Source organism: Chiloscyllium punctatum, chromosome 30, assembly GCF_047496795.1.
Source record: "Chiloscyllium punctatum isolate Juve2018m chromosome 30, sChiPun1.3, whole genome shotgun sequence".
Taxonomy (NCBI): domain Eukaryota; kingdom Metazoa; phylum Chordata; class Chondrichthyes; order Orectolobiformes; family Hemiscylliidae; genus Chiloscyllium; species Chiloscyllium punctatum.
Genome location: NC_092768.1, coordinates 19,601,728 through 19,628,854, shown reverse-complemented (window position 1 = coordinate 19,628,854; position 27,127 = coordinate 19,601,728). Strand labels below are relative to the sequence as shown.

Genomic DNA, 27,127 nt, shown 5'->3' with positions numbered 1-27,127 from the left:
TCACTGACAGTGGGGATATTGTCAATGACAGTGGGGATATTGTCAATGACAGTGGGGAAATAGTCAATGACAATGGGGGATATAGTCAATGACAATGGGGGATATTGTCAATGACAGTGGGGATATAGTCAATGACAATGGGGGATATAGTCAATGACAGTGGGGGATATAGTCAATGACAGTGGGGATATTGTCAATGACAGTGGGGATATTGTCAATGACAGTGGGGGATATAGTCAATGACAGTGGGGATATAGTCAATGACAGTGGGGATATTGTCAATGACAGTGGGGGATATAGTCACTGACAGTGGGGATATTGTCAATGACAGTGGGGATATTGTCAATGACAGTGGGGAAATAGTCAATGACAATGGGGGATATTGTCAATGACAATGGGGAAATTGTCAATGACAATGGGGGATATAGTCAATGACAGTGGGGGATATTGTCAATGACAGTGGGGGATATAGTCACTGACAGTGGGGATATTGTCAATGACAGGGGGGATATAGTCAATGACAGTGGAGATATTGTCAATGACAGTGGGGATATAGTCACTGACAGTGGGGAAATTGTCAATGACAATGGGGGATATAGTCAATGACAGTGGGGGATATTGTCAATGACAGTGGGGGATATAGTCAATGACAGTGGGGGATATAGTCAATGACAGTGGGGATATAGTCACTGACAGTGGGGATATTGTCAATGACAGTGGGGATATAGTCAATGACAGTGGAGATATTGTCAATGACAGTGGGGATATAGTCACTGACAGTGGGGATATTGTCAATGACAATGGGGATATTGTCAATGACAGTGGGGATATTGTCAATGACAGTGGGGGATATTGTCAATGACAATGGGGATATAGTTAATGACAATGGGGGATATAGTCAATGACAGTGGGGGATATTGTCAATGCCAGTGGGGATATAGTCAATGACAATGGGGGATATCGTCAATGACAGTGGGGGATATTGTCAATGCCAGTGGGGATATAGTCAATGACAGTGTGGATATAGTCACTGACAGTGGGGATATTGTCAATGACAGTGGGGATATTGTCAATGACAGTGGGGAAATAGTCAATGACAATGGGGGATATAGTCAATGACAATGGGGGATATTGTCAATGACAGTGGGGATATAGTCAATGACAATGGGGGATATAGTCAATGACAGTGGGGGATATAGTCAATGACAGTGGGGATATTGTCAATGACAGTGGGGATATTTTCAATGACAGTGGGGGATATAGTCAATGACAGTGGGGATATAGTCAATGACAGTGGGGATATTGTCAATGACAGTGGGGGATATAGTCACTGACAGTGGGGATATTGTCAATGACAGTGGGGATATTGTCAATGACAGTGGGGAAATAGTCAATGACAATGGGGGATATAGTCAATGACAATGGGGGATATTGTCAATGACAGTGGGGATATAGTCAATGACAGTGGGGGATATAGTCACTGACAGTGGGGATATTGTCAATGACAGTGGGGATATTGTCAATGACAGTGGGGAAATAGTCAATGACAATGGGGGATATAGTCAATGACAGTGGGGGATATAGTCAATGACAGTGGGGGATATTGTCAATGACAGTGGGGATATAGTCACTGACAGTGGGGGATATTGTCAATGACAGTGGGGGATATAGTCACTGACAGTGGGGGATATTGTCAATGACAGTGGGGGATATTGTCAATGACAGTGGGGGATATAGTCACTGACAGTGGGGGATATAGTCAATGACAGTGGGGGATATTGTCAATGACAGTGGGGGATATTGTCAATGACAGTGGGGATATAGTCACTGACAGTGGTGGATATTGTCAATGACAGTGGGGGATATAGTCAATGACAGTGGGGGATATTGTCAATGACAGTGGGGGATATTGTCAATGACAGTGGGGATATAGTCAATGACAATGGGGATATAGTCAATGACAGTGGGGGATATTGTCAATGACAGTGGGGGATATAGTCAATGACAATGGGGGATATTGTCAATGACAGTGGGGATATAGTCAATGACAGTGGGGGATATTGTCAATGACAGTGGGGGATATTGTCAATGACAGTGGGGGATATAGTCAATGACAGTGGGGGATATTGTCAATGACAGTGGGGGATATAGTCAATGACAGTGGGGGATATTGTCAATGACAGTGGGGGATATTGTCAATGACAGTGGGGGATATAGTCACTGACAGTGGGGGATATTGTCAATGACAGTGGGGGATATAGTCACTGACAGTGGGGGATATAGTCAATGACAGTGGGGGATATTGTCAATGACAGTGGGGGATATTGTCAATGACAGTGGGGATATAGTCACTGACAGTGGGGGATATTGTCAATGACAGTGGGGGATATTGTCAATGACAGTGGGGGATATTGTCAATGACAGTGTGGATATAGTCAATGACAATGGGGATATAGTCAATGACAGTGGGGGATATTGTCAATGACAGTGGGGGATATAGTCAATGACAATGGGGGATATTGTCAATGACAGTGGGGATATAGTCAATGACAGTGGGGGATATTGTCAATGACAGTGGGGGATATTGTCAATGACAGTGGGGGATATAGTCAATGACAGTGGGGGATATAGTCAATGACAGTGGGGATATAGTCACTGACAGTGGTGGATATTGTCAATGACAGTGGGGGATATAGTCAATGACAGTGGGGATATTGTCAATGACAGTGGGGATATTGTCAATGACAGTGGGGAAATAGTCAATGACAATGGGGTATATAGTCAATGACAATGGGGGATATTGTCAATGACAGTGGGGATATAGTCAATGACAGTGGGGGATATAGTCACTGACAGTGGGGATATTGTCAATGACAGTGGGGATATTGTCAATGACAGTGGGGAAATAGTCAATGACAATGGGGGATATAGTCAATGACAGTGGGGGATATAGTCAATGACAGTGGGGGATATTGTCAATGACAGTGGGGATATAGTCACTGACAGTGGGGGATATTGTCAATGACAGTGGGGGATATAGTCACTGACAGTGGGGGATATTGTCAATGACAGTGGGGGATATTGTCAATGACAGTGGGGGATATAGTCACTGACAGTGGGGGATATAGTCAATGACAGTGGGGGATATTGTCAATGACAGTGGGGGATATTGTCAATGACAGTGGGGATATAGTCACTGACAGTGGTGGATATTGTCAATGACAGTGGGGGATATAGTCAATGACAGTGGGGGATATTGTCAATGACAGTGGGGGATATTGTCAATGACAGTGGGGATATAGTCAATGACAATGGGGATATAGTCAATGACAGTGGGGGATATTGTCAATGACAGTGGGGGATATAGTCAATGACAATGGGGGATATTGTCAATGACAGTGGGGATATAGTCAATGACAGTGGGGGATATTGTCAATGACAGTGGGGGATATTGTCAATGACAGTGGGGGATATAGTCAATGACAGTGGGGGATATTGTCAATGACAGTGGGGGATATAGTCAATGACAGTGGGGGATATTGTCAATGACAGTGGGGGATATAGTCACTGACAGTGGGGGATATTGTCAATGACAGTGGGGGATATTGTCAATGACAGTGGGGGATATAGTCACTGACAGTGGGGGATATAGTCAATGACAGTGGGGGATATTGTCAATGACAGTGGGGGATATTGTCAATGACAGTGGGGATATAGTCACTGACAGTGGGGGATATTGTCAATGACAGTGGGGGATATTGTCAATGACAGTGGGGGATATTGTCAATGACAGTGTGGATATAGTCAATGACAATGGGGATATAGTCAATGACAGTGGGGGATATTGTCAATGACAGTGGGGGATATAGTCAATGACAATGGGGGATATTGTCAATGACAGTGGGGATATAGTCAATGACAGTGGGGGATATTGTCAATGACAGTGGGGGATATTGTCAATGACAGTGGGGGATATAGTCAATGACAGTGGGGGATATAGTCAATGACAGTGGGGGATATTGTCAATGACAGTGGGGGATATTGTCAATGACAGTGGGGGATATAGTCAATGACAGTGGAGGATATAGTCAATGACAGTGGGGGATATTGTCAATGACAGTGGGGGATATAGTCACTGACAGTGGGGGATATAGTCAATGACAGTGGGGGATATTGTCAATGACAGTGGGGGATATAGTCAATGACAGTGGGGGATATTGTCAATGACAGTGGGGGATATTGTCAATGACAGTGGGGGATATAGTCAATGACAGTGGGGGATATAGTCAATGACAGTGGGGGATATTGTCAATGACAGTGGGGGATATTGTCAATGACAGTGGGTGATATTGTCAATGACAATGGGGATATAGTCAATGACAGTGGGGGATATTGTCAATGACAATGGGGATATAGTCAATGACAGTGGGGGATATTGTCAATGACAGTGGGGGATATTGTCAATGACAGTGGGGGATATTGTCAATGACAGTGGGTGATATAGTCAATGACAGTGGGTGATATTGTCAATGACAGTGGGGGATATTGTCAATGACAGTGGGGATATTGTCAATGACAGTGGGGATATTGTCAATGACAGTGGGGGATATTGTCAATGACAGTGGGGGATATTGTCAATGACAGTGGGTGATATAGTCAATGACAGTGGGTGATATTGTCAATGACAGTGGGGGATATTGTCAATGACAGTGGGGGATATTGTCAATGACAGTGGGGGATATAGTCACTGACAGTGTGGGGAATATCAGGTACAGGGAACCACTATTTCACGAGTTTATTCACAGCTGGAAAGGAGGAGAGCTTGTGGATGTCCCAATGAAATGAACAGAGGATCAGGGAGATTAGCTGAAGTAACTCATCAATAACAGGCACGTGAATGAAACTGAGGAATGAGAAATTCCCAGGACCTGGTGGTTTCCATCCATGGGTGTTAAAGGAGAGAGCAGAGTACACTGCTGATGGTCAAAGCATCATCTTTCAGGGTTTCCTGGATTCCGGAGTTTTACCCCTGGATTGGAGGTCTACCCATGTCGCTGCACTCCTTAAGAAGTTGGAAGCCCGGGAATGATGAGGAGCCAGCTGGGGAATTGGTTGGAGCCTACAGTCAGGGATAAGGTCATTCCCCTACCCTGTCACTCAAAATCCCCCTGGATAATGCTCCTAACCTACACAGCCCTGGACACTCGAGCATGGCCAATCCACTCTAACCTCCACATCTTTGGACTGTGGGCGGAAACCGGAGCACCCGGAGGAAACCCACACAGACACGGGGAGAACATGCCAGCTCCAAACAGACAGTCACCCAAGGCTGGGATCAAACCCAGGTCCCTGGCACTGTGAGGCAGCAGTGCCAACCACTGAGCCACTGTGCCACTCTTGAGTTGCTCAGGGAGACTCAGTCTGGATTCATGAAAGGTGGGTCATTCCTGACAAAACTTCCTCAAACAGTGATTGATGCTAATTCAATTGTTAAATTTAAACCTGAAAGAGACAATTTATAATGAAGCCAAGGCAGACATACAGAGTTAGGCAACAGATCAGCCATGCTCTTAGTGAATGTTCCTAACAGACAGGAATCTCAGGATTTTCTCTGTGTCTGTTCAATGAGTGTAGTTTCTGTAAATTATCCCAGATTCTCACCAACAACGGGCCCTTGTTAAATTGGATGGGCCAATCTCAGGAACATCAGCTCTCTGGCTGGGAAGAATTCACCACTTTTGGGAGAAGCAGAGATTCAGGAAGTGGAAGAGAAGGAGAGACACTGGAAGGTCACAATCTCTGAAGAAATCCAAATGAGGAACATTGTTGGAATCTAATGGACTCCATCCTGTGATCTTACTGAATGCATCCTGTGCCTTGCTTTTAACAGGATTCAGGGACAGTCCCATCAGATTGGGAGAGAGTGAATGTAACTCCCTTAACTCAGAAAGGGAGGCTGACTGAGTGCAGCAAACTGCAGGTGGGTTTGTCTCCCATCTCTCATGGGGAAACTGTTAGCTGCCTATTCCTAAAGGAGTTATCGCAGGGCAGTGTCCGTCCTCTCACCATCTGGGAGATACTCGTCACATCTCATCTTCCCACCAAAGTGGGGAACGATATGTTTGTTGGCATTGGGTGCCATTCGCCATTGTCTCTCCCAATCACTCGGCCTGTCCAAATCCTCCTCCCCAAACACATGCCCACTTTGTCCCAGCTGCAAATCTGGAAATACTACACTTGCCGCCCACGTCCAAATCATTGACAGTCATTGTGCAAAGGTTGGGCCCAAGTGTTTATCCTCGGAGCATCCCACTCATCACAGCCTGTCCATGTGAGAATATTCCCACTCTCCTCATATTAATCTCTGCCTGGACCTGACCGCCCTGTACCATGTGCATTATATTGACTGACCAACCAGCTGTCGTGCACCTTAATAAAAACCTTCTCAAAAATCCAAATATAGCCCATCCATTGACACTGTGTTAGCAACTAAATAGCTCCAAATATTGAACAAAACATTCCAACAATTTCTCAAACATAATTTTCCATTTGCAAATCCCCAGTCAGACTGTTATTATCCCTGTGAAGGGCTTTTGCCCGAAACGTCAATTTCGCTGCTCGTTGGATGCTGCCTGAACTGCTGTGCTCTTCCAGCACCACTAATCCAGTATGTTATTATCCCTTTAGTCTATCCATGACATCAGTGTTCTTTCATACCAGCACAAGGCTGATAATTGCCACCTTCCCATCCTGAGGGATCTTTCCAGAATCAATGGGATTTTGTAAGATAATCACCAATGCATCGACTAGAAACATGGGAAATAGGACGAGGCCATTTGTCTCTTTGAGCCTGCTCCACCAGTCGATATGATCATGGCTGATCACCCAACTCAGTCTCCTGTTCCCACTTTCCCACCATACCCTCTGATCCCTGTAGTCCTGAGAACTGTATCTAACTCCTTGAAAACATTCAATGTTTTGGCCTCAGCCACTTCCGGTGGTAGTGAATCCCCCCAGGCTCCCCACCCTCTGGATGAAGACATTTCCCCTCATCTCCATCCTGAATGGTATAACTCTGTATCCTCAGACTGTGATCCCTGTCTCTGGCCTTCCCCATTTATTGGGGACATCCTTCCTATGATTGTGAGACTTGTGAGAATTTTGTCCCATCTTGTGAGAATTTTGGAGGTTTCGGTGAGATCATCCCTCATCCTTCAAAACTCCGGTGAATCTTGTCTGAACCAATCCAGTCTCTCTTCACAGACAGACCCAGGACGTAGCCCTGGTAAACCTCCATTGCACTCCCTTCATTGGCAGAACATCCTTCCTGAGATAAGGAGACCGTAACTGCCCACAATACAGTGAGTGTGGTCCCTGGATAATTGCAGCTGGCTATCCCTGCTCCTGTGCTCGGATTCTCTCACTCGGAAGGTCCCAAAGTACCATTGTACCTTCTTCACCTCCTGCTGCACTTACTGTGATGTACGGGGATACCCAGGTCACATTGCACCTCACCCTTTCCCACGTTATCCCTATTCAGGTAATAAGCGACTTCCTGTTTTTTGCTGGGTACTACAGATCATCTCTGCAGCCTCTACAATGAAGGTCATCAGAGCCTGGGGACCGAACGACTCTCAGACCCATTGGCGTCTGCACGTGTTCTTGTCCCAATATCTTGACAGGGAAGTTAGGTAAGCACGTGATGGAGAAAGGGGGATGATTTATGCTGCTGAGTTCGGAGGGAGGAGAGTGGAAGAATAATGGTATATAAACACAGGTAATGGGCCAGTTAGACTGAGCTGAATTGACACATCTTGCTGCAGTAACGCAGGGTTCCCCAGAGTGGTACCAGAGCACACAGGATGGCAGGGACTCAACTCAGATTCATTGCTGAAAGAAAGTGCAATCTCCCAGGCTCGGGATTGGGCAGGGGCTGGATAGTAAAGACAATGTCTGACTTAACATCCCACCCACTCCCACAGGCAGACAGTGTCTGATTTACTGCCCCCACTCAGTCCCACAGGAAGACAGTGTCTGACCCACTGCCCCCACCCAGTCCCACAAGAACACAGTGTCTGACCCTCTGTCCCACACGGAGACAGTGTCTGACCCACTGTCCCCACCCAGTCCCACAGGGAGACAGTGTCTGACCCACTGTCCCCACCCAGTCCCACAGGGAGACAGTGTCTGACCCACTGTCCCCACCCAGTCCCACAGGGAGACAGTGTCTGACCCACTGTCCCCACCCAGTCCCACAGGGAGACAGTGTCTGACCCACTGTCCCCACCCAGTCCCACAGGGAGACAGTGTCTGACCCACTGTCCCCACCCAGTCCCACAGGGAGACAGTGTCTGACCCACTGTCCCCACCCAGTCCCACAGGGAGACAGTGACTGACCCACCGTCCCACAGGTGAACAGTGTCTGACCCACTGTCCCCATACAGTCCCACAGGGAGACAGTGTCTGACCCACTGTCCCCACACAGTCCCACAGGGAGACAGTGTCTGACCCACTGTCCCCACCCAGTCCCACAAGGAGACAGTGTCTGACCCACTGTCCCACAGGGAGACAGTGTCTGACCCACTGTCCCCACCCAGTCCCACAAGGAGACAGTGTCTGACCCACTGTCCCACAGGGAGACAGTGTCTGACCCACTGTCCCCACCCAGTCCCACAAGGAGACAGTGTCTGACCCACTGTCCCACAGGGAGACAGTGTCTGACCCACTGTCCCACAGGGAGACAGTGTCTGACCCACTGTCCCACAGGGAGACAATGCCTGATGGCGAAACATGAGGTTTGTGAAGTTGAATAATTGAAACAGGACTTACCCTTATTGGAAGACCCACTGTTGGGTGGAGGGGAGGGATTTGACTCCAGGCCTGTGTCGTTGGGTAGCCCTGAATGAAAACAAGATGGTCACTCTCTCAGAAAGCTGATCATTACGCGGCTCTGCCCAGTGACAGGAGGGGCCCCCAAACAATGTCAGCATTAGAAACCGGAGGAGGCCATTCAGCCCTCCCAACCATTCTACCCATAAAGGAGATTGGGGCAGATCTCTGAGCTAGTTGCATATATCCACCTCTGGCCAACATCCTTTATGCAATTAATTCATTGAAATCTATCCCTCATATTTGACGTTTACTCTCGACTGAGCATCAACTGCCATTCACATTGTGTCACCAACCTTAGCTACTCAGGAACTGGATTCAGTTTTGAGAATTTCGCTCCTCTAAGTTCTGGCACTAATTGTGTGTAACACCCGGCTTCCCACGCAGAAATCGATTCCCCCTCGAATCTGGCTTCATTGTTCTGTTATGAAAATTCCTATCAAATTACCCCTAATCTTCTAAACCGCAGGGAACACTATCTGATCAGTTGTGTTTCCACCTTGTAATTTTGTCAGCATTTCATACCAGGGAATGTACACCTCACATGATCCCCAGACCGCTCCATCAGACCCAGAACAGCAGAATTACGCCATTCTGCCCCTTCATTGAGTCTGTTCAGCCATTCAATCCTGGCTGATATGTTTCTCAAGGAGGAGAAAGTGAGGACTGCAGATGCTGGAGATCAGAGAGGAGAGTGTGTTGCTGGAAAAGCACAGCAGGTCAGGCAGCATCCGAGGAGCAGGAAAATCGACATTTCGGGCATTTCCTGATGAGGGGCTGATGCCTGAAATGTCGATTCTCCTGCTCCTCGGATGCTGCCTGACTGGCTGTGCTTTTCCAGCAACACACTCTTGATGCTGATAGGTACCTCAACGCCATTCTCCACGAACTCTTGATCCCCTTACAAATCGTGAACCTGTCTGTCTCCCTCTTAAATACACTCAATGATTTTACGCCGACTGCCCCCTGTGGCAATGAATTCCACAGAGACACCACTCTCTGGATGTAGAAATCCCTTCTCAGCTCACCAAATGTCAAGGTTAACAGAAGAGAATGCATACAAATAGTTTGTTGCTGTATTCCTGGGGAAAGATGCAAAGAACTTTCAGAAATACGAAAGAACCAAGGGACTGTGGAGATTAAGGACATAAAAGAAATTAGTTTTAGTGAAAAAAAACCTGTTTGGATTTAATAAGTCCCCAGGGCCCAGTGGTCAAAATCCCAGGGTGTTGAAGGAAGTGGTCATAGAGATTTAGGATACTCCAGTGATTACTGTTCAAAGTTCCACAGATTCGGATGTGGTTCCGATAGATTGGAAGTTTAGAAATGTTACCCCACTATTTAAGAAAGGAGGAGAGGGAACAGCATTGTGATAACTGAACACCAAGTCATTCAAGGCCATACAGAGTAGAGACAGCGTGGGCCTAAGCAGGGGAGATCATATTTGACAAACCTTTTGGAGTTTTCTGGTATTAGGAACAGAGCAGCAGAGATGGGGAGTCAATGGGAGGTTTGTGCTTGGATTTTCAGAAAGATTTTGATAAGTTCTCCACCAGAGTTTGGGGAGGAACACTGGAGTGTGTAAGATTGAGGATTGTTTAAAACAGAGTAAGTGAGTCCTTCTCACACTGGCGGGCTCTGGCCAGTGAGGTGAAGCAAGGTGGCTTGCCTTCCAATTGTTGAGAACCTGGATCAATTATTTAGTTTGGGGGGGGGGGGCATAGGGACGCAGACAATGGGAGCAGAAGGAGGCCTTTCGGCCCATTGAGCCTACTCCTCTATTAAATGTGATGACAGCTGATCCTCTGACTCAACGCCATATTCCCACCCTCTCCCCAGACAAACCTCTGGAAATCTATTGATTTATTTCTCGAACATGCTCAGTGCCTCCAGGTCACTAGCCTCTGAGTGAAGACATTTCTCCTCAGCTGTGTGCCACCTTGCTCTGGACACCCTGGTGAAGGAGATACACCCCGTGGGATGGACCAGGCCAGAGCCCCTGCCCTCAAAACATTTCAAGAAAGTAGCCCAGACTCTATCATTGCTGGTGGTTTTAATCCGGTGGAAGGTGGATATTTCAGGGGAGGTGCAGCTGGTCAAACCACTCCATTTTAAACAAAATTGAATTTATGTCCAAGATTACCGAATGAAACACAAACGAAAGAGAACAGGATACTGAATAACTTCACCTCTCTGAAAATCTATCCCAACTCAATGACACTGTTCCCAATAATTGCAACAATCCCCATAAACACCCCCTGGGCACAAAAGGGTAAAATCAAACACAGGGTCTGGCAGGAGAGATGTCAGAGAGGGAGAGAGAACTAGCATGAAGCTGCTTCTTTGGATCCAGCAGTTTCAGAAACACTACTGTGCCAAATCCAAACCAAACCAGAGTAAAGCCGAGCTGGGAACTACGCCCCTCTCATTGTTTTGTTTAAACATTGAAAGCCTGTTTTTCCCATGCAGTTTCTGTTAGCTATGAGCAAATTGGCCCTAAAACCCTTCAATTTTGACTTTTGGGAGTCTGTGTTTTTTACAAACTCTCTGAAAAAAAGGCCAAGGGTAACAGAACCTTGTGTAAGGAGGCACATCGTCACACCCCTTTGTACCCGGCCTGTCCAAGGCCTGTCACAATAGGTTCTGGTTCTCAATGAGATTCCCACTTTCAAACCCCTGGGGAATACAGGCTCAGTCCTGTCAGACCCACCATCCCAGGGACCAGTCCGGTGAAGCTACACAGAGCTCCCTCTTGGCAACTGTATCTTTGCTTGGGTCAGGAGACCAACACTGCACATGCAATACTCCAAGGTGTGGTCTCACTCTGTGCAGTTGAGGAAGACATTGTTGCGTCTGTACCCAGCCCATGTAGCAGATATCTGTTCCCTTCCTAACTGCTTGTTGCTCCTGCAAGCTTGCGTCCAGTGGACACCGGGTCACTTTGTACACAAACATTTCCCTGTATTTTATCAATTCATGTCCTACAGAAATTCACTAAATATTCTGAGACAGCACCTTCCAAACCCACCACCACTTCCAACTGGAAGGAGAAGGGCAGCAGGTACTTAGGAACACACAAGCTCCCCTCCAAGCCACTCACCACCCTGACTTGGAAATATACCGCTGTTCCTTCATAATCGTTGGGTCAAAATCCTGGAATTCCCTCCCTACCGGCATTGTGGGTCTACCCACAGCGAGTGGACTGCAGCGATACAAGAAGGCAGCTCAACACCACCTTCTCAAGGGTAAATAGGGATGGGCTATCAATGCCGGGCCCAGCCAGCAACGTCCAAGTCACGGAAATAAATTGAAAAAATTACATAACATGCAGCCACTCTGCCGGGACTGATCCTGAATTTTGGAAGATGACAACCCAATCCATCCTTTATTTCAACAGTGACCTTCTTTAGAAACTTGGGAGACTGGGCTTGTACTCTCTAAAGTCATCTCCTTGGAGAATATGAAATTCCCACAGGATAAACCCTGAGGGTCTCTGGCTCAGATCCCAATCCGATTAGGACTGAGGTGAGGAGGAACTTCTCCACTCAGAAACTCGAGATGTTTTGGAATTCCAGAAAGCTGTGAAGGATTCCTCATTAAGCACGTTCTCTCGAGACAAAAGTAAACTGACTTCTTGATATCAGCGCCATCTGGGATATGAGGGGATTGAGGTAGCAGTTTAGCCATGATCGAGGTTAATGGGCCAAATGGCCTTCTCCTGCTCCTATTTCCCATGGCCCTCTGTTTGTAAAGCAATGATGCATGATCTCTGCCTTCCAAAAATGAATTTGGGCCTGGGGGGCCGTAGTTATGGCTGACTGTTTAAGGCGATGGGTGAGAAGCCCCTTTGGGTGGCATAGTGGCTCAGTGGTTAGCACTGCTGCCTTACAGAGCCAGGAAACTGGGTTCAATTCCTGCCTCGGGTAACTGTCTGTGAGGAGTTTGCACATTCTCCGTGTGTATCCTCTGGGTGCTCCGGCTTCTTCCCACAATCCAAAGATGTGCAGGTCAGGTAAATTGCCCAAAGTGTTAGGTGCATTAGTCAGGGGTAAACCTGGGGGCATGCGTTGGGCTGAAGGGCCTGTTTCCACACTGTAGGGAATCGAATATAAATGTCAGGGAGAACGCATTGTGTTCTTTCTATCCTTTTACATTTTAATACCCTGGGTATCTTTAACCTCAGTCAGTTTAACCTTCATTTCATCTATTATTTCTGCCAATTTGAAAGTAGCCTGTTCTATCCTTTGCTTTAGCTACAAAGTGTTTCCGGCTCTCAGTTTAATTCATTCCCTTCATCTATAAGCATTGCACTTCCAGCAACACTGTCACAAGGAAATCTATCTTGTTATCGGGTAAAGTTCTTCAGAAGGCCCAGTCCCAGGGGGGAGAAAGGACAGCACGAGAGTCTTTATTTTACTGAGTAATATCCTGTCATTGGTCAATGAGACATGAGATCAGAGCTGAAAATGTGTTGCTGGAAAAGCGCAGCAGGTCAGGCAGCATCCAAGGAGCAGGAGAATCGACGTTTCGGCCATGAGCCCTTCTTCAGGAATGAGGAAAGTGTGTCCAGCAGGCTAAGATAAAAGGTAGGGAGGAGGGACTTGGGGGAGGGGGGGTTGGAAATGCGATAGTGGAAGGAGGTCAAGGTGAGGGTGATAGGCCGGAGTGGGGGGTGGGGGCGGAGAGGTCAGGAAGAAGATTGCAGGTTAGGAAGGCGGTGCTGAGTTCGAGGGTTGGGACGGAGACAAGGTGGGGGGGAGGGGAAATGAGGAAACTGGAGAAATCTGAGTTCATCCCTTGTGGTTGGAGGGTTCCTAGGCGGAAGATTAGCAGGCTAAGATAAAAGGTAGGGAGGAGGGACTTGGGGGAGGGGCAGACAGACAGGGAGAGAGGGAGAGAGAAAGGACAGCACGAGAGTTTTTATTTTACTGAGTAATATCCCGTCATTGGTCAATGAGAATGAGATCAGACAGACAGGGAGAGAGGGAGAGAGAAAGCACTTACTTTCATGCTTTTTGATTGCTGCATCAGTCTTACAGTCCTGGGGGAACAAGAACACTGTGTTAGAATGTAGAACAGTACAGGCTCTTTGGCCCTCAGTGTCGGACCGACGTTTCGTCCGACTCTAAGATCAAACTAACCTACATACCGTCCGATTTCACTATCATCCTATCCAAGATGAAATGTCCCGAATGTACTTGTATCTGCCTGGACTACTATGGCTGGCAGCACGTGCCACCCACTCTCTGTGTTATTGGCAGGACACTACAGGCCTGCAGGAAACTAATCAAAACAATTCCTGCTTGTCTGCTTGAAATTTTATTGCAAGTCCGCTTCCTGTCACTGTTCATCCAGTGTATCACTCCTTCTAGAATCCCTACAGTGTGGCAACAGGCCATTTGGCCCAACAAGGCCACACTGACCCTCTGAAGAGTATCCCACCCAGACCCATTCCCAATTACTCTACATTTCCCCCTGACTAATGCACCTAACCTACACATCCCTGAACACTATGGGCAACTTAGTGTGGCCAATCCACCCTAACCTCCATATCTTTGGATTGGGAACAAAACTGGAGCACACCCACACAGTCACAGGGAGAGGTATACAAGATAATGACAGGAATAGATAGAGTCAATAGCCAGAGACTTGTCCCCAGGGCAGGATTGACTGGTACGAGAGGTCATTGTTTGAAGATATTAGGAGGAAGGTATAGAGGAGATGTGAGAGGTAGGTTCTTTATGCAGAGAGTTGTGAATGCGTAGCCAGCGGTGGTGGTGGAAGCAGAGTCATTGGGGACATTTAAGTGACTACTGGATATGCACATGGATAGCAGTGAGTTGAGGGGTGCGTAGGTTAAGTTTTTATATTTTACATTAGGATTAAACCTCGACACAACATCGTGGGCCAAAGGGCCTGTTCTGGACTTCCTAAGTTCTATATGTTCAATGTGCAAACTCCACACGGACAGTTGCCTGAGGTGGGAATTGAACCCAGGTCCCTGGTGCTGTGAGGCAGCAGTGCTAACCACTGAGCCACTGGGCCACCCAATTCTGCTACCTGGTTCACTCCTTCCCTGTGAGCCAGTGAGTTTCTCTCCCCATTTTGGTACATCTCCACATTTCTAACTTGGTCAGTTATTTGATGCATTCTCACTGCAAGTAACCTCTGACCTTCACATGTCTCATAAATCCCAAGGGCACAGTCTAAGTATCCAAATTTGAGGATATATCATTAAGCATCCATTAGGAATAATGTTTCACCCCCAAGTATGGGAAAAATACAAGAGCAAACCTGAAGGCCATTACCCTGAATCAGTTGGAGCCACATTGACTTCAGAGTCATAGAGTCATAGAGATGTACAGCATGGAAACAGATCCTTCGGTCCAACCCGTCTATACTGACCAGATATCCCAACCCAATCTAGTCCCAACTGCCAGCATCATATCCCTCCAAACCCTCCCTATTCATATACCCATCCAAATGCCTTTTAAATGTTGCAATTGTACCAGACTCCACCATGTCCTCTGGCAGCTCATTCCATACACGTACCACCCTCTGTGTGAAAATGTTACTCCTTAGGTGTCTTATTTATCTTTGCCCTTTCACCCTAAACCTGTGCCCTCTAGTTTTGGACTCCCTGACCCCAGAGAAAAGACTTTGTCTATTTACCCTATCCATGCCCCTCATGATTTTATAAACCTCTATAAAGTCACCCCTCAGCCTCTGATGCTCCAGAGAAAACAGCCCCAGCCTGTTCAGCCTCTCCCTGTAGCTCAAATCCTCCGACCCTGGCACCATCCTTGTAAATCTTTTCTCAACCCTATCAAGTTTTGCAACATCTTTTCGAAAGGAAGGAGTCCAGAATTGCACGCAATATTCCAAAAGTGGACTAAAAATCTTACATCAGTAAACTGCTCTCCTAGTGGGACATGTGGTGTTTGTCAGGCCTGCAGTTATGGCAAGTCAGCGTTAGACTAGATCAAGCGTCTAAATGTCAGGTCGAGGAAAACGGTCCACACGGAATTTCAGAAGGCTTCTGGTTTTTAATGATCTGGCTCGTTTGTTTTTCTGGTGGAGGTTTACGCTTGCAGTTTGGTCCGCTGTGGGTTTCCACTCGAGGGGAAATGATGGGAGTCGTTTGGTGCAGTTCAAACTCAGGAGAAGCGTTGGGAAGCGGATTCCGTGCAGGAGAGCATACAAAAGCGAACCTTTTGAGCCATTTATAGCTCAGAGAGACTGGAGTTTGGAGGTGGTAGTGGTGGTAGTGGTGGTGGGGGGTGGGGTGGGGGTGGGGGCGATTAATGAATCTGTAGGTTTGAGAAAGAGCCACAATCACACACGTAACCAGAGGGAGGAGGGCAGGTTTTTGAATCCAACGGAACGCAGTCTCGGGAGAAGAGATTGAACCATCGGGAGATGAACAGTCAATGAAAATGGATTTTGAGGGAATTCAGAGGCTAGCTCTTTGAAAATAAAGATTTGAAATCTCTCCTGAGCAAGACAGCAATTTAACAAGGTATTGTGACTCGCAGTGGTCACTGACTTTAGGGTGAACTGTTCAGAAATCCATGGGGTCGCTCCTGCTAGTACCTGCTCCATGATGTGCAGAATGCTGCATATAATCACTGTTGATCCTGAATTACCTCAGGTTGATTCTGCACATTTGACTAAAAGATATTGAGGGCAGAATTACCTTTTTGACTTCCGTGATGTTTATTTAATTTGTTTGAAATTTTGGCATTGTTTGCCCTTGTTCTTCCAGTGAGTTGATAAGATTCAAAACTTCATCGACATTAAACAAAAAGTTGCTGGTCCCTTATTGGGTCACAACGACATGAATTCAAATCACAGACAATGTTTCACCTGTTCCTGTACGGGGAGAATTAGTACCTCCGATGGACAGGGCAGAAACAGACCCTTCGGTCCACACTGACCAGATATCTGAAATTAATCTGGTCCCATTTCCCAGCACTTGGCCTATATCGCTCTAAAGCCTTCCTATTCATATACCCATCCAGATTCCTTTTAAATGTCGCAATTGCATCAGCCTCCACCACTTCCTCTGGCAGCTCACTCCAGACACACACCACCCTCTGCGTGAAAAAGTTCTCTGTTAAAACACTTTAAAACCTTTCCCCTCTCAGCTTAAACCTATGCCCTTTAGTTTTGGACTCGCCCACCCCAGGGAAAATACTTTGTCTATTTATCCTCTCCATGCCCCTCATGATTTTATAAACCTCTATAAGGTCACCCCTCAGCCTCCGACGCTCCAGGGAAAACAGCCCCAGCCTGTTCAGCCTCTCCCTATAGCTCAAACCCTCCAACCCTGGCACCATCCTTGTCAATCTTTTCTGAACCCTTTCAAGTTTCACAATTATCCTGTAGCAGGGAGACCAGAACTGAATGCAGTGTTGTAAGAGTGGTCTAGCAGTGTCCTATACAGCCACAACATGACTTCCAATGTTCCCACAGAGTCGGCATCATTCACCTTCAACCTGAGAAGAACAAAGCTCACTGAGATTGTACAAACTCAAGAAAAGATGAGGAGCCACGAGAGACAACCATCGAGGGGTTGGAGTTAGAGAAGCAGAGCCAGTACAGACTGAAACATCGAGACACTGGAGGAACGAGGCCGACACAGCGGGATTGAGGAACACGTTAAAAATTGCTTCTGTTCTGACTGTTTGAATGAACTGAACAATGCAGCAATGTTACTCCTGAACACAACTGATTGCTGGGTACATCCTTAACACTGGCACCTCCTGTCGCAACTGGAGATACTAAACCCAGATTACAACTCGAGAAAGTCAAGGAGTTGAAGGCTTTTCTAAAGGAAGACTCTTTGTAGGACATAGCCCATTTCCCAGATGCCTTGGGGAAAGTGACAGTGAGCTGTGTTCAGACACCATTACTGTCCTTATAGGGGCTTGTTCGTTATTCACTCACAGGATGAGGGCATCGCTAGCTGGATCAGATTTATTGCCCCATCCCTAAATACCCAGAGGTACAGTAAAGAGTACAGCCACATCTCTGTAGGCCTGGAGTCACATGTAGGCCAGACCAGGGAAGGATGGCAGTGTCCCTTGCGTGAGTGAACCAGATGGAGTTTCAAGCCCAGCAAAGTCTTCATGGTCACCAATAGATTCTTAATTTCTATTGGACTCAAATTGCACCATCCGTCATTGGTGGGACTTGAACCAGGATTCCCAGAATATTACCTGGAGTGCTGGATGAGCAGTCCCACCAGGCCACCACCCTCCCTTACTCCTGTAGTGCTATTACGGAGTTTCAGTACAGTGATGGGATTCCAAGATCTGATAGACAATTTCAAAATCATGACGGGCCCTGGTCAGAGCAGGTGGAGAGATATCATTTCCGCTTGTGAGTGGATCAAGGCCCAGAGGACAACCGTTTCAAAGAGGTACCCTCAAGGTGAAGCGAAACGGTTTCACACGATGAGTAGTTGGGGTATGGAACGTACAGCAGGTCAGTGTGGCACGGGCAGGTTCTACTGAGGCATTCAAGCGAGTGCTGGACGGTGACAGAAATGGGGTGGATGGCAGGAGATTAGCAAAATAACAAACTGCCCTGAGCCAGCCCAGACAGGATGGTACTTTCTGCACCATGGGCATTCCGTGAAGGCAGGGTGGTCTGCCATCTGGAGAGTAAGGGGCTGGCATTCCCTTATATCTGCTGCCCCTCTCCGTTGGTTTGAAAGGTGCTGTCTAAGGAGCTTCGGGGAATTTCTGCAGGGCATTTCTGCTGGGCATCAGTGGTGGAGGGAGAGATGGATGTTTGCGGGTGTGGTGCTAATCAAGCAAGGGGTTCTTCAGCCTGGATGGCATAGAGTTTCTTCCTGCAACCCTCCAGGCAAGTGGGGAGTATTCCATCACCCTGCTGCCTCGGGCCTTGTGGACAGGCTTTGGGGAGCCGGGATTTGAGGATCACTGCAGGATTCCTCAGCTGCTGTCAGTCTGCCCTCCAGGTGGTGTTCAGTATGGAAGAGCACTGATTCATCAGACTGGGGCCGGCCGGAGGGGGGAGGGGGGGTGGGGGGAGGTGGGGGGCTGTCACCAGCAGGAGGTTTCCTTTCCTGTGTTTGACTGGATGCCTTTCAGGCCAGCTCTCTCCCTCCCCACGGTGTGCCAATGTGCCACACCTCTGTCCCGGCAGAATTGTATCCTGCTAACTGGACGTTGACCTAATTACTGTGTATGGCCCAAGGAACCATTCCCTAGGGGCTGGCTGGGACCTCCTTTATTAATGAGGCTGTTCTCATGTGACTGTGCAGCTCAGAGGTACAGGTGCTAGCTCTGGGGGGGGGGGTGGGTGGGGGTGCGCGGACAGCAATGGCCAAACAGTATTCTTGTTGTGCTGCTAATCCCGATAATGTCCCAGGGACCCAGGTTCAAATCCTGCCACAGCAGATGGTAGAATTTGAATTTTAAAAAAAGTCTGGAATTAAGAGACTAATGATAACCATAAATTGATGTTGGGGAAACACCAACTGGTTTGATAATGCCCGTTGGGGAAGGAAACTGCCATCTTACCCTGGTCTGGCCTACATGTGAATGAAGAAATTATTGCCATTGATACTCCATGAATGCGGTGAAAAGTACTTCCTGCACCATCTTAGGTACTAAAGGCACCTGGGAGCAGCTCTTTAGTGACAAGATCTTAGAAAAATAGAGAAATAAAATGTCCAACATTGCCAAAATAAAGTGTCCAGAACAGTGGACTTCCAACCCAGATCAGACTGGCACCGAGTGCCCACTCTCCCTGGAGCTAGGTTTCACCCTGAGGATCATGGGGCTGGGAAATCACCTCAGGTCAGGCAGCATCCAAGGAACAGGAGAATCGACGTTTCAGATTCCGAAGGGCTGATGCCCGAAACGTCGATTCTCCTGCCCCTTGGATGCTGCCTGCCCTGCTGCGCTTTTCTAGCAACACATTTTCAGCTCTGATCTCCAGCATCTGCAATCCTCACTTTCTCCTGGGAAATCACTTCAGACTACCCTGCCGGGCTGAAGGGCACCATACCAGGGGCTGTCAGGCCACGCCGAGAGGATGCCCTGGGAAGCCGCTACACCAGGCCAGGAGGTCACCATGCCAGGCCGGGAGGTCGCCATGCCAGACAGGAGGTCGCCGTGTCAGGCTGGGAGGTCACCATGCCAGGCTGAGAGGTCACCATGCCAGGCCGGGAGGTCACCATGCCAGGCCGGGAGGTCGCCATGCCAGGCTGAGAAGCATGTGACTACAGTCCAACAGTTGTCAACTCGAACTGCCCTCTGGGGAATGAGGGATGGGCAACAAACGTTGACCTAGCCAGTGACACGCTTGCCCCGCTAATGAATGAGTAAACAAGACACTGCCACCTGTTCCATGATATGCAGCAAGCTGACCGTATGATTTATGCATCATTTTCCCTCCCGGGGATGTGGACAGACCTGCGCTTGGATCCATAGAGGAGTACAGGAAGAGCTGGGATATGCAGGGATACTGATGCCTGTGTCTGTAATCGTGCCTCCAGCTCTAATATTGTGAAGTTCGTAGAATCTTTGATAGATTTTCCAGGAATAACTTCGGATTATTTCTGGGGCCTGGACGGTTACCGGGGCTTGGGCTGTTTAAAGGACTGGGCTGTTTCTGGGACTGGGCTGATTCTTGAGACTGGGCTGTTTTAGGGACTTGGCTGTTTCCGGGGACTGGGCTGTTTTAGGGACTGGGCTGTTTCTGGGGACTGGGCTGTTTTAGGGACTGGGCTGTTTTATGGACAGGGCTCTTTCCAGGGACTGGGCTGTTTTAGGGACTGGGCTGTTTTAGGGACTGCGCTGTTTTAGGGACTGGGCTGTTTAAAGGACTGGGCTCTTTCCAGGGACTGGGCTGTTTTAGGGACTGGGCTGTTTTAGGGACTGGGCTGTTCCCGGGACTGGGCTGTTTTAGGGACTGGGCTGTTTTAGGGACTGGGCTGATTCTTGAGACTGGGCTGTTTTAGGGACTGGGCTGTGTCCGGGGACTGGGCTGTTTTAGGGACTGGGCTGTTTTAGGGACTGGGCTGTTTTAGGGTCCGTGCTGTTTTTGGGAACGAGCTGTTTTTGGGACTGGGCAGTTTTGGGGACTGGGCTGTTTTCGGGGACTGGGGATCGGAAACAACCCAATCCCTAAAACAGCCAAGTCCCTAAAACAGCCCAGACACTAAAACAGCCCAGTTCCTAAAACAGCCAGGACCCTAAAACAGCCCAGTCCCCAGAAACAGCCCAGTCCCTAAAACAGCCCAGTCCCTAAAACAGCCAGGACCCTAAAACAGCCCAGTCCCTAAAACAGCCCAGTCCCCAATACAGCCCAGTCCCTAAAACAGCCCAGTCCCCAATACAGCCCAGTCCCTAAAACAGCCCAGTCCCCAATACAGCCCAGTCCCTAAAACAGCCAGGACCCTAAAACAGCCCAGTCCCTAAAACAGCCCAGTCCCCAATACAGCCCAGTCCCTAAAACAGCCCGGACCCTAATACAGCCCAGTTCCTAAAACAGCCAGGACCCTAAAACAGCCCAGTCCCTAAAACAGCCCGGACCCTAAAACAGCCCGGACCCTAATACAGCCCAGTCCCTAAAACAGCCCGGACCCTAAAACAGCCAGGACCCTAAAACAGCCCAGTCCCTAAAACAGCCCGGACCCTAATACAGCCCAGTCCCTAAAACAGCCCGGACCCTAATACAGCCCAGTCCCTAAAACAGCCAGGACCCTAAAACAGCCCGGACCCTAATACAGCCCAGTCCCTAAAACAGCCCGGACCCTAATACAATCCAGTCCCTAAAACAGCCCAGTCCCTAAAACAGCCCGGACCCTAATACAGCCCAGTCCCTAAAACAGCCCGGACCCTAAAACAGCCCAGTCCCTAAAACAGCCTGGACCCTAAAACAGCCCAGACACTAAAACAGCCCGGACCCTAATACAGCCCAGTCCCTAAAACAGCCCGGACCCTAAAACAGCCCGGACCCTAATACAGCCCAGTCCCTAAAACAGCCCGGACCCTAATACAATCCAGTCCCTAAAACAGCCCAGTCCCTAAAACAGCCCGGACCCTAAAACAGCCCAGTCCCTAAAATAGCCCCAGCCCTGGAAATAGCCCAGTCTCTGAAAACAGCCCAATCCCTAAAACAGTCCAGTCCCCAAAACAGACCAGTCCTTAAATGAGCCCAGTCCCTAAAACAGCCCAGGCCCCGGAAACAGCCCAATCCCTAAAACAGACCAGTCCCTGGAAACAGCCCAGTCCCTAAAACAGCCCGAACCGTAAAACAGCCCAGTCCCAAAGAAAGCCCAGGCCCTGAAAACAGCCCAGTGTCGAAAACAAGGTAAAAACAATGACTGCAGATGCTGAAAACCAAATACTGGATTAGTGGGGCTGGAAGAGCACAGCAGTTCAGGCAGCATCCAATGAGCAGCGAAATCGACGTTTCGGGCAAAAGCCCTTCATCAGGAATAAAGGCAGTGAGCCTGAAGCGTGGAGAGATAAGCTAGAGGAGGGTGGGGGTGGGGAGAGAGTAGCATAGAGTACAATGGGTGAGTGGGGGAGGAGATGAAGGTGATAGGTCAAGGAGGAGAGGGTGGAGTGGATAGGTGGAAAAGGAGATAGGCAGGTCGGACAAGTCATGGGGATAGTTACTGAGCTGGAAGTTTGAAACTAGGATGAGGTGGGGGAAGGGGAAATGAGGAAGCTGTTGAAGTCCACATTGATGCCCTGGGGTTGAAGTGTTCCGAGGCGGAAGATGAGTCGTTCTTCCTCCAGGCGTCTGGTGGTGAGGGAGCGGCGGTGAAGGAGGCCCAGGACCTCCATGTCCTCGGCAGAGTGGGAGGGGGAGTTGAAATGTTGGGCCACGGGGCGGTGTGGTTGATTGGTGCAGGTGTCTCGGAGATGTTCCCTAAAGCGCTCTGCTAGGAGGCGTCCAGTCTCCCCAATGTAGAGGAGACCACATCGGGAGCAACGGATACAATAAATGATATTAGTGGATGTGCAAGTAAAACTTTGATGGATGTGGAAGGCTCCTTTAGGGGCTTGGATAGAGGTGAGGGAGGAGGTGTGGGCGCAGGTTTTACAGTTCCTGTGGTGGCAGGGGAACGTGCCAGGATTGGAGGGTGGGTTGTAGGGGGGGCGTGGACCTGACCAGGTAGTTGCGGAGGGAACGATCTTTGCGGAAGGCGGAAAGGGGTGGGGAGGGAAATATATCCCTGGTGGTGGGGTCTTTTTGGAGGTGGCGGAAATGTCGGTGGATGATTTGGTTTATGCGCAGGTTGGTAGGGTGGAAGGTGAGTACCAGGGGCGTTCTGTCCTTGTTACGGTTGGAGGGGTGGGGTCTGAGAGCGGAGGTGCAGGATGTAGACGAGATGTGTTGGAGGGCATCTTTAACCACGTGGGAAGGGAAATTGCGGTCTCTAAAGAAGGAGGCCATCTGGTGTGTTCTGTGGTGGAACTGGTCCTACTGGGAGAAGATACGGCGGAGACGGAGGAATTGGGAATACGGAATGGCATTTTTGCAGGAGGTAGGGTGGGAAGAGGTGTAATCCAGGTAGCTGTGGGTGTCGGTGGGTTTGTAAAAAATGTCAGTGTCAAGTCGGTCGTCATTAATGGAGATGGAGAGGTCCAGGAAGGGGAGGGAGGTGTCAGAGATGGTCCAGGTAAATTTAAGGTCAGGGTGGAATGTGTTGGTGAAGTTGATGAATTGCTCAACCTCCTCGCGGGAGCACAAGGTGGCGCCAATGCAGTCATCAATGTAGCGGAGGAAGAGGTGGGGAGTGGTGCCAGTGTAATTACGGAAGATCAACTGCTCTACGTAGCCAACAAAGAGACAGGCATAGCTGGGGCCCATACGGGTGCCCATGGCTACGCCTTTGGTTTGGAGGAAGTGGGAGGATTCAAAGGAGAAATTGTTAAGGGTGAGGACCAGTTTGGCCAAACGAATGAGAGTGTCGGTGGAAGGGTACTGTTAGGGACGTCTGGAGAGGAAAAAACGGAGGGCTTGGAGGCCCTGGTCATGGTGGATGGAGGTGTAGAGGGATTGGATATCCATGGTGAAGATGAGGCGTTGGGGGCCAGGGAAACGGAAGTCTTGGAGGAGGTGGAAGGCGTGGAACTGTCCCCATGACTTGTCTGGACTTGTCCTACCTGCCTATCTTCTTTTCCACCTATCCACTCCACCCTCTCCACCTTGACCTATCACCTTCATCTCCTCCCCCACTCACCCATTGTACTCTATGCTACTCTCTCCCCACCCCCACCCTCCTCTAGCTTATCTCTCCACACTTCAGGCTCACTGCCTTTATTCCTGATGAAGCGCTTTTGCCCGAAACGTCGATTTCGAAGCTACTTGGATGCTGCCTGAATTGCTGTGCTCTTCCAGCACCACTAATCCAGAATCTGATTTCCAGCATCTGCAGTCATTGTTTTTACCTCTGTTTTAGGTGCTGGGCTGTTTTAAGGACTGGGCTGTTTTAAGCACTGGGCTGTTTCCACAGACTGGGCAGTTTTAGGGACTGGGCTGTTTCTGGGGACTGGGCTGTTTTAAGGACTGGGCTGTTTCTGGGGACTGGGCTGTTTTAAGGACTGGGCTGTTTTAGGGACTGGGCTGTTTTAAGGACTGGTCTGTTTGAGGGACTGGGCTGTTTTAGGGACTGGGCTGTTTCCGGGGACTGGTCTGTTTGAGGGACTGGGCTGTTTTAGGGACTGGGCTGTTTCCGGGGACTGGGCTGTTTTAGGGACTGGGCTGTTTTAGGGACTGGGCTGTTTCCGGGGACTGAGCTGTTTTAGGGACTGGGCTGTTTCTGGGGACTGGGCTGTTTCTGGGGACTGGGCTGTTTTAGGGACTGGGCTGTTTCCGGGGACTGAGCTGTTTTAGGGACTGGGCTGTTTCTGGGGACTGGGCTGTTTCTGGGGACTGGGCTGTTTTAGGGACTGGGCTGTTTCTGGGGACTGGGCTGTTTTCGGGACTGAGCTGTTTCCGGGGACTGGGCTGTATTGGGGACTGGGCTGTTTTAGGGACTGGGCTGTTTCTGGGGACTGGGCTGTTTCTGGGGACTGGGCTGTTTTTGGGACTGGGCTGTTTTAAGGACCTGGGCTGTTTCTGGGGACTGGGCTGTTTTAGGGACTGGGCTGTTTTAAGGACGGGGCTGTTTTAGGGACGGGGCTGTTTCTGGGGACTGGACTGTTTTAGGGACTGGGCTGTTTTAGGGACTGGGCTGTTTCTGGGGACTGGACTGTTTTAGGGACTGGGCTGTTTTAGGGACTGGGCTGTTTTAGGGGCCTGGGCTGTTTCCAGGGACTGGGATGTTTCAGGGACTGGGATGTTTTGCGGACTGGGCTATTTTAGGGAGTGGGTTGATTTAGGAAGTGGGCTGTTTCCGGGGACTGGGCTGTTTTAGGGACTGGGCTGTTTTAGGGACTGGGCTGTTTTAGGGACTGGGCTGTTTCCGAGGACTGGGCTGTTTCCGAGGACTGGGCTGTTTCTGGGGACTGGGCTGTTTCTGGGGACTGGGCTGTTTTAGGGACTGGGCTGTTTCTGGGGATTGGGCTGTTTCCGGGGACTGGGCTGTTTTAGGGACTGGACTGTTTCCGAGGACTGGGCTGTTTTAGGGACTGGGCTGTTTTAGGGCCTGGGCTGTTTCCGGGGACTGAGCTGTTTTAGGGACTGGGCTGTTTCCGGGGACTGAGCTGTTTTAGGGACTGGACTGTTTCCGAGGACTGGGCTGTTTTAGGGACTGGGCTGTTTTAGGGACTGGGCTGTTTCCGAGGACTGGGCTGTTTCCGAGGACTGGGCTGTTTCTGGGGACTGGGCTGTTTCTGAGGACTGGGCTGTTTTAGGGACTGGGCTGTTTTAGGGACTGGGCTGTTTCTGGGGATTGGGCTGTTTTAGGGACTGGGCTGTTTTAGGGACTGGGCTGTTTCTGGGGATTGGGCTGTTTCCGGGGACTGGGCTGTTTTAGGGACTGGGCTGTTTTAGGGACTGGGCTGTTTCTGGGGATTGGGCTGTTTCCGGGGACTGGGCTGTTTCCGGGGACTGGGCTGTTTCTGAGGACTGGGCTGTTTCTGGGGACTGGGCTGTTTTAGGGACTGGGCTGTTTTAGGGACTGGGCTGTTTCAGGGACTGGGCTGTTTTAGGGACTGGGCTGTTTCAGGGGACTGGGCTGTTTTAGGGACTGGACTGTTTCCGGGGACTGGGCTGTTTCCGAGGACTGGGCTGTTTCTGGGGACTGGGCTGTTTTAGGGACTGGGCTGTTTTAGGGACTGGGCTGTTTCAGGGACTGGGCTGTTTTAGGGACTGGGCTGTTTCAGGGGACTGGGCTGTTTTAGGGACTGGACTGTTTCCGAGGACTGGGCTGTTTTAGGGACTGGGCTGTTTTAGGGACTGGGCTGTTTCCGAGGACTGGGCTGTTTCTGGGGACTGGGCTGTTTCTGGGGACTGGGCTGTTTTAGGGACTGGACTGTTTCCGAGGACTGGACTGTTTTAGGGACTGGGCTGTTTTAGGGACTGGGCTGTTTTAGGGGCCTGGGCTGTTTCCAGGGACTGGGATGTTTCAGGGACTGGGATGTTTTGCGGACTGGGCTATTTTAGGGAGTGGGTTGATTTAGGAAGTGGGCTGTTTCCGGGGACTGGGCTGTTTTAGGGACTGGGCTGTTTTAGGGACTGGGCTGTTTTAGGGACTGGGCTGTTTCCGAGGACTGGGCTGTTTCCGAGGACTGGGCTGTTTCTGGGGACTGGGCTGTTTCTGGGGACTGGGCTGTTTTAGGGACTGGGCTGTTTCTGGGGATTGGGCTGTTTCCGGGGACTGGGCTGTTTTAGGGACTGGACTGTTTCCGAGGACTGGGCTGTTTCAGGGACTGGGCTGTTTTAGGGACTGGGCTGTTTCAGGGGACTGGGCTGTTTTAGGGACTGGACTGTTTCCGAGGACTGGACTGTTTTAGGGACTGGGCTGTTTTAGGGACTGGGCTGTTTTAGGGGCCTGGGCTGTTTCCAGGGACTGGGATGTTTCAGGGACTGGGATGTTTTGCGGACTGGGCTATTTTAGGGAGTGGGTTGATTTAGGAAGTGGGCTGTTTCCGGGGACTGGGCTGTTTTAGGGACTGGGCTGTTTTAGGGACTGGGCTGTTTTAGGGACTGGGCTGTTTCCGAGGACTGGGCTGTTTCCGAGGACTGGGCTGTTTCTGGGGACTGGGCTGTTTCTGGGGACTGGGCTGTTTTAGGGACT

General features: G+C 49.4%; 1 protein-coding gene across 1 annotated transcript in view; it reads right to left on the bottom strand.

Moving 5' to 3' along the window:
* LOC140454995 (tumor necrosis factor ligand superfamily member 15-like) overlaps positions 1 to 27,127 on the bottom strand; it is a 286,077-nt gene that overhangs the window by 6,690 nt on the left and 252,260 nt on the right. Inside the window, exons 2-3 of the mRNA XM_072549670.1 lie at positions 13,894 to 13,930; positions 8,830 to 8,898 (exon numbers count right to left, since the gene is read on the bottom strand). Of these exons, the coding sequence (XP_072405771.1) occupies positions 8,830 to 8,898; positions 13,894 to 13,930 (106 nt within the window). The remainder of the gene's footprint in view (positions 1 to 8,829; positions 8,899 to 13,893; positions 13,931 to 27,127) is intronic.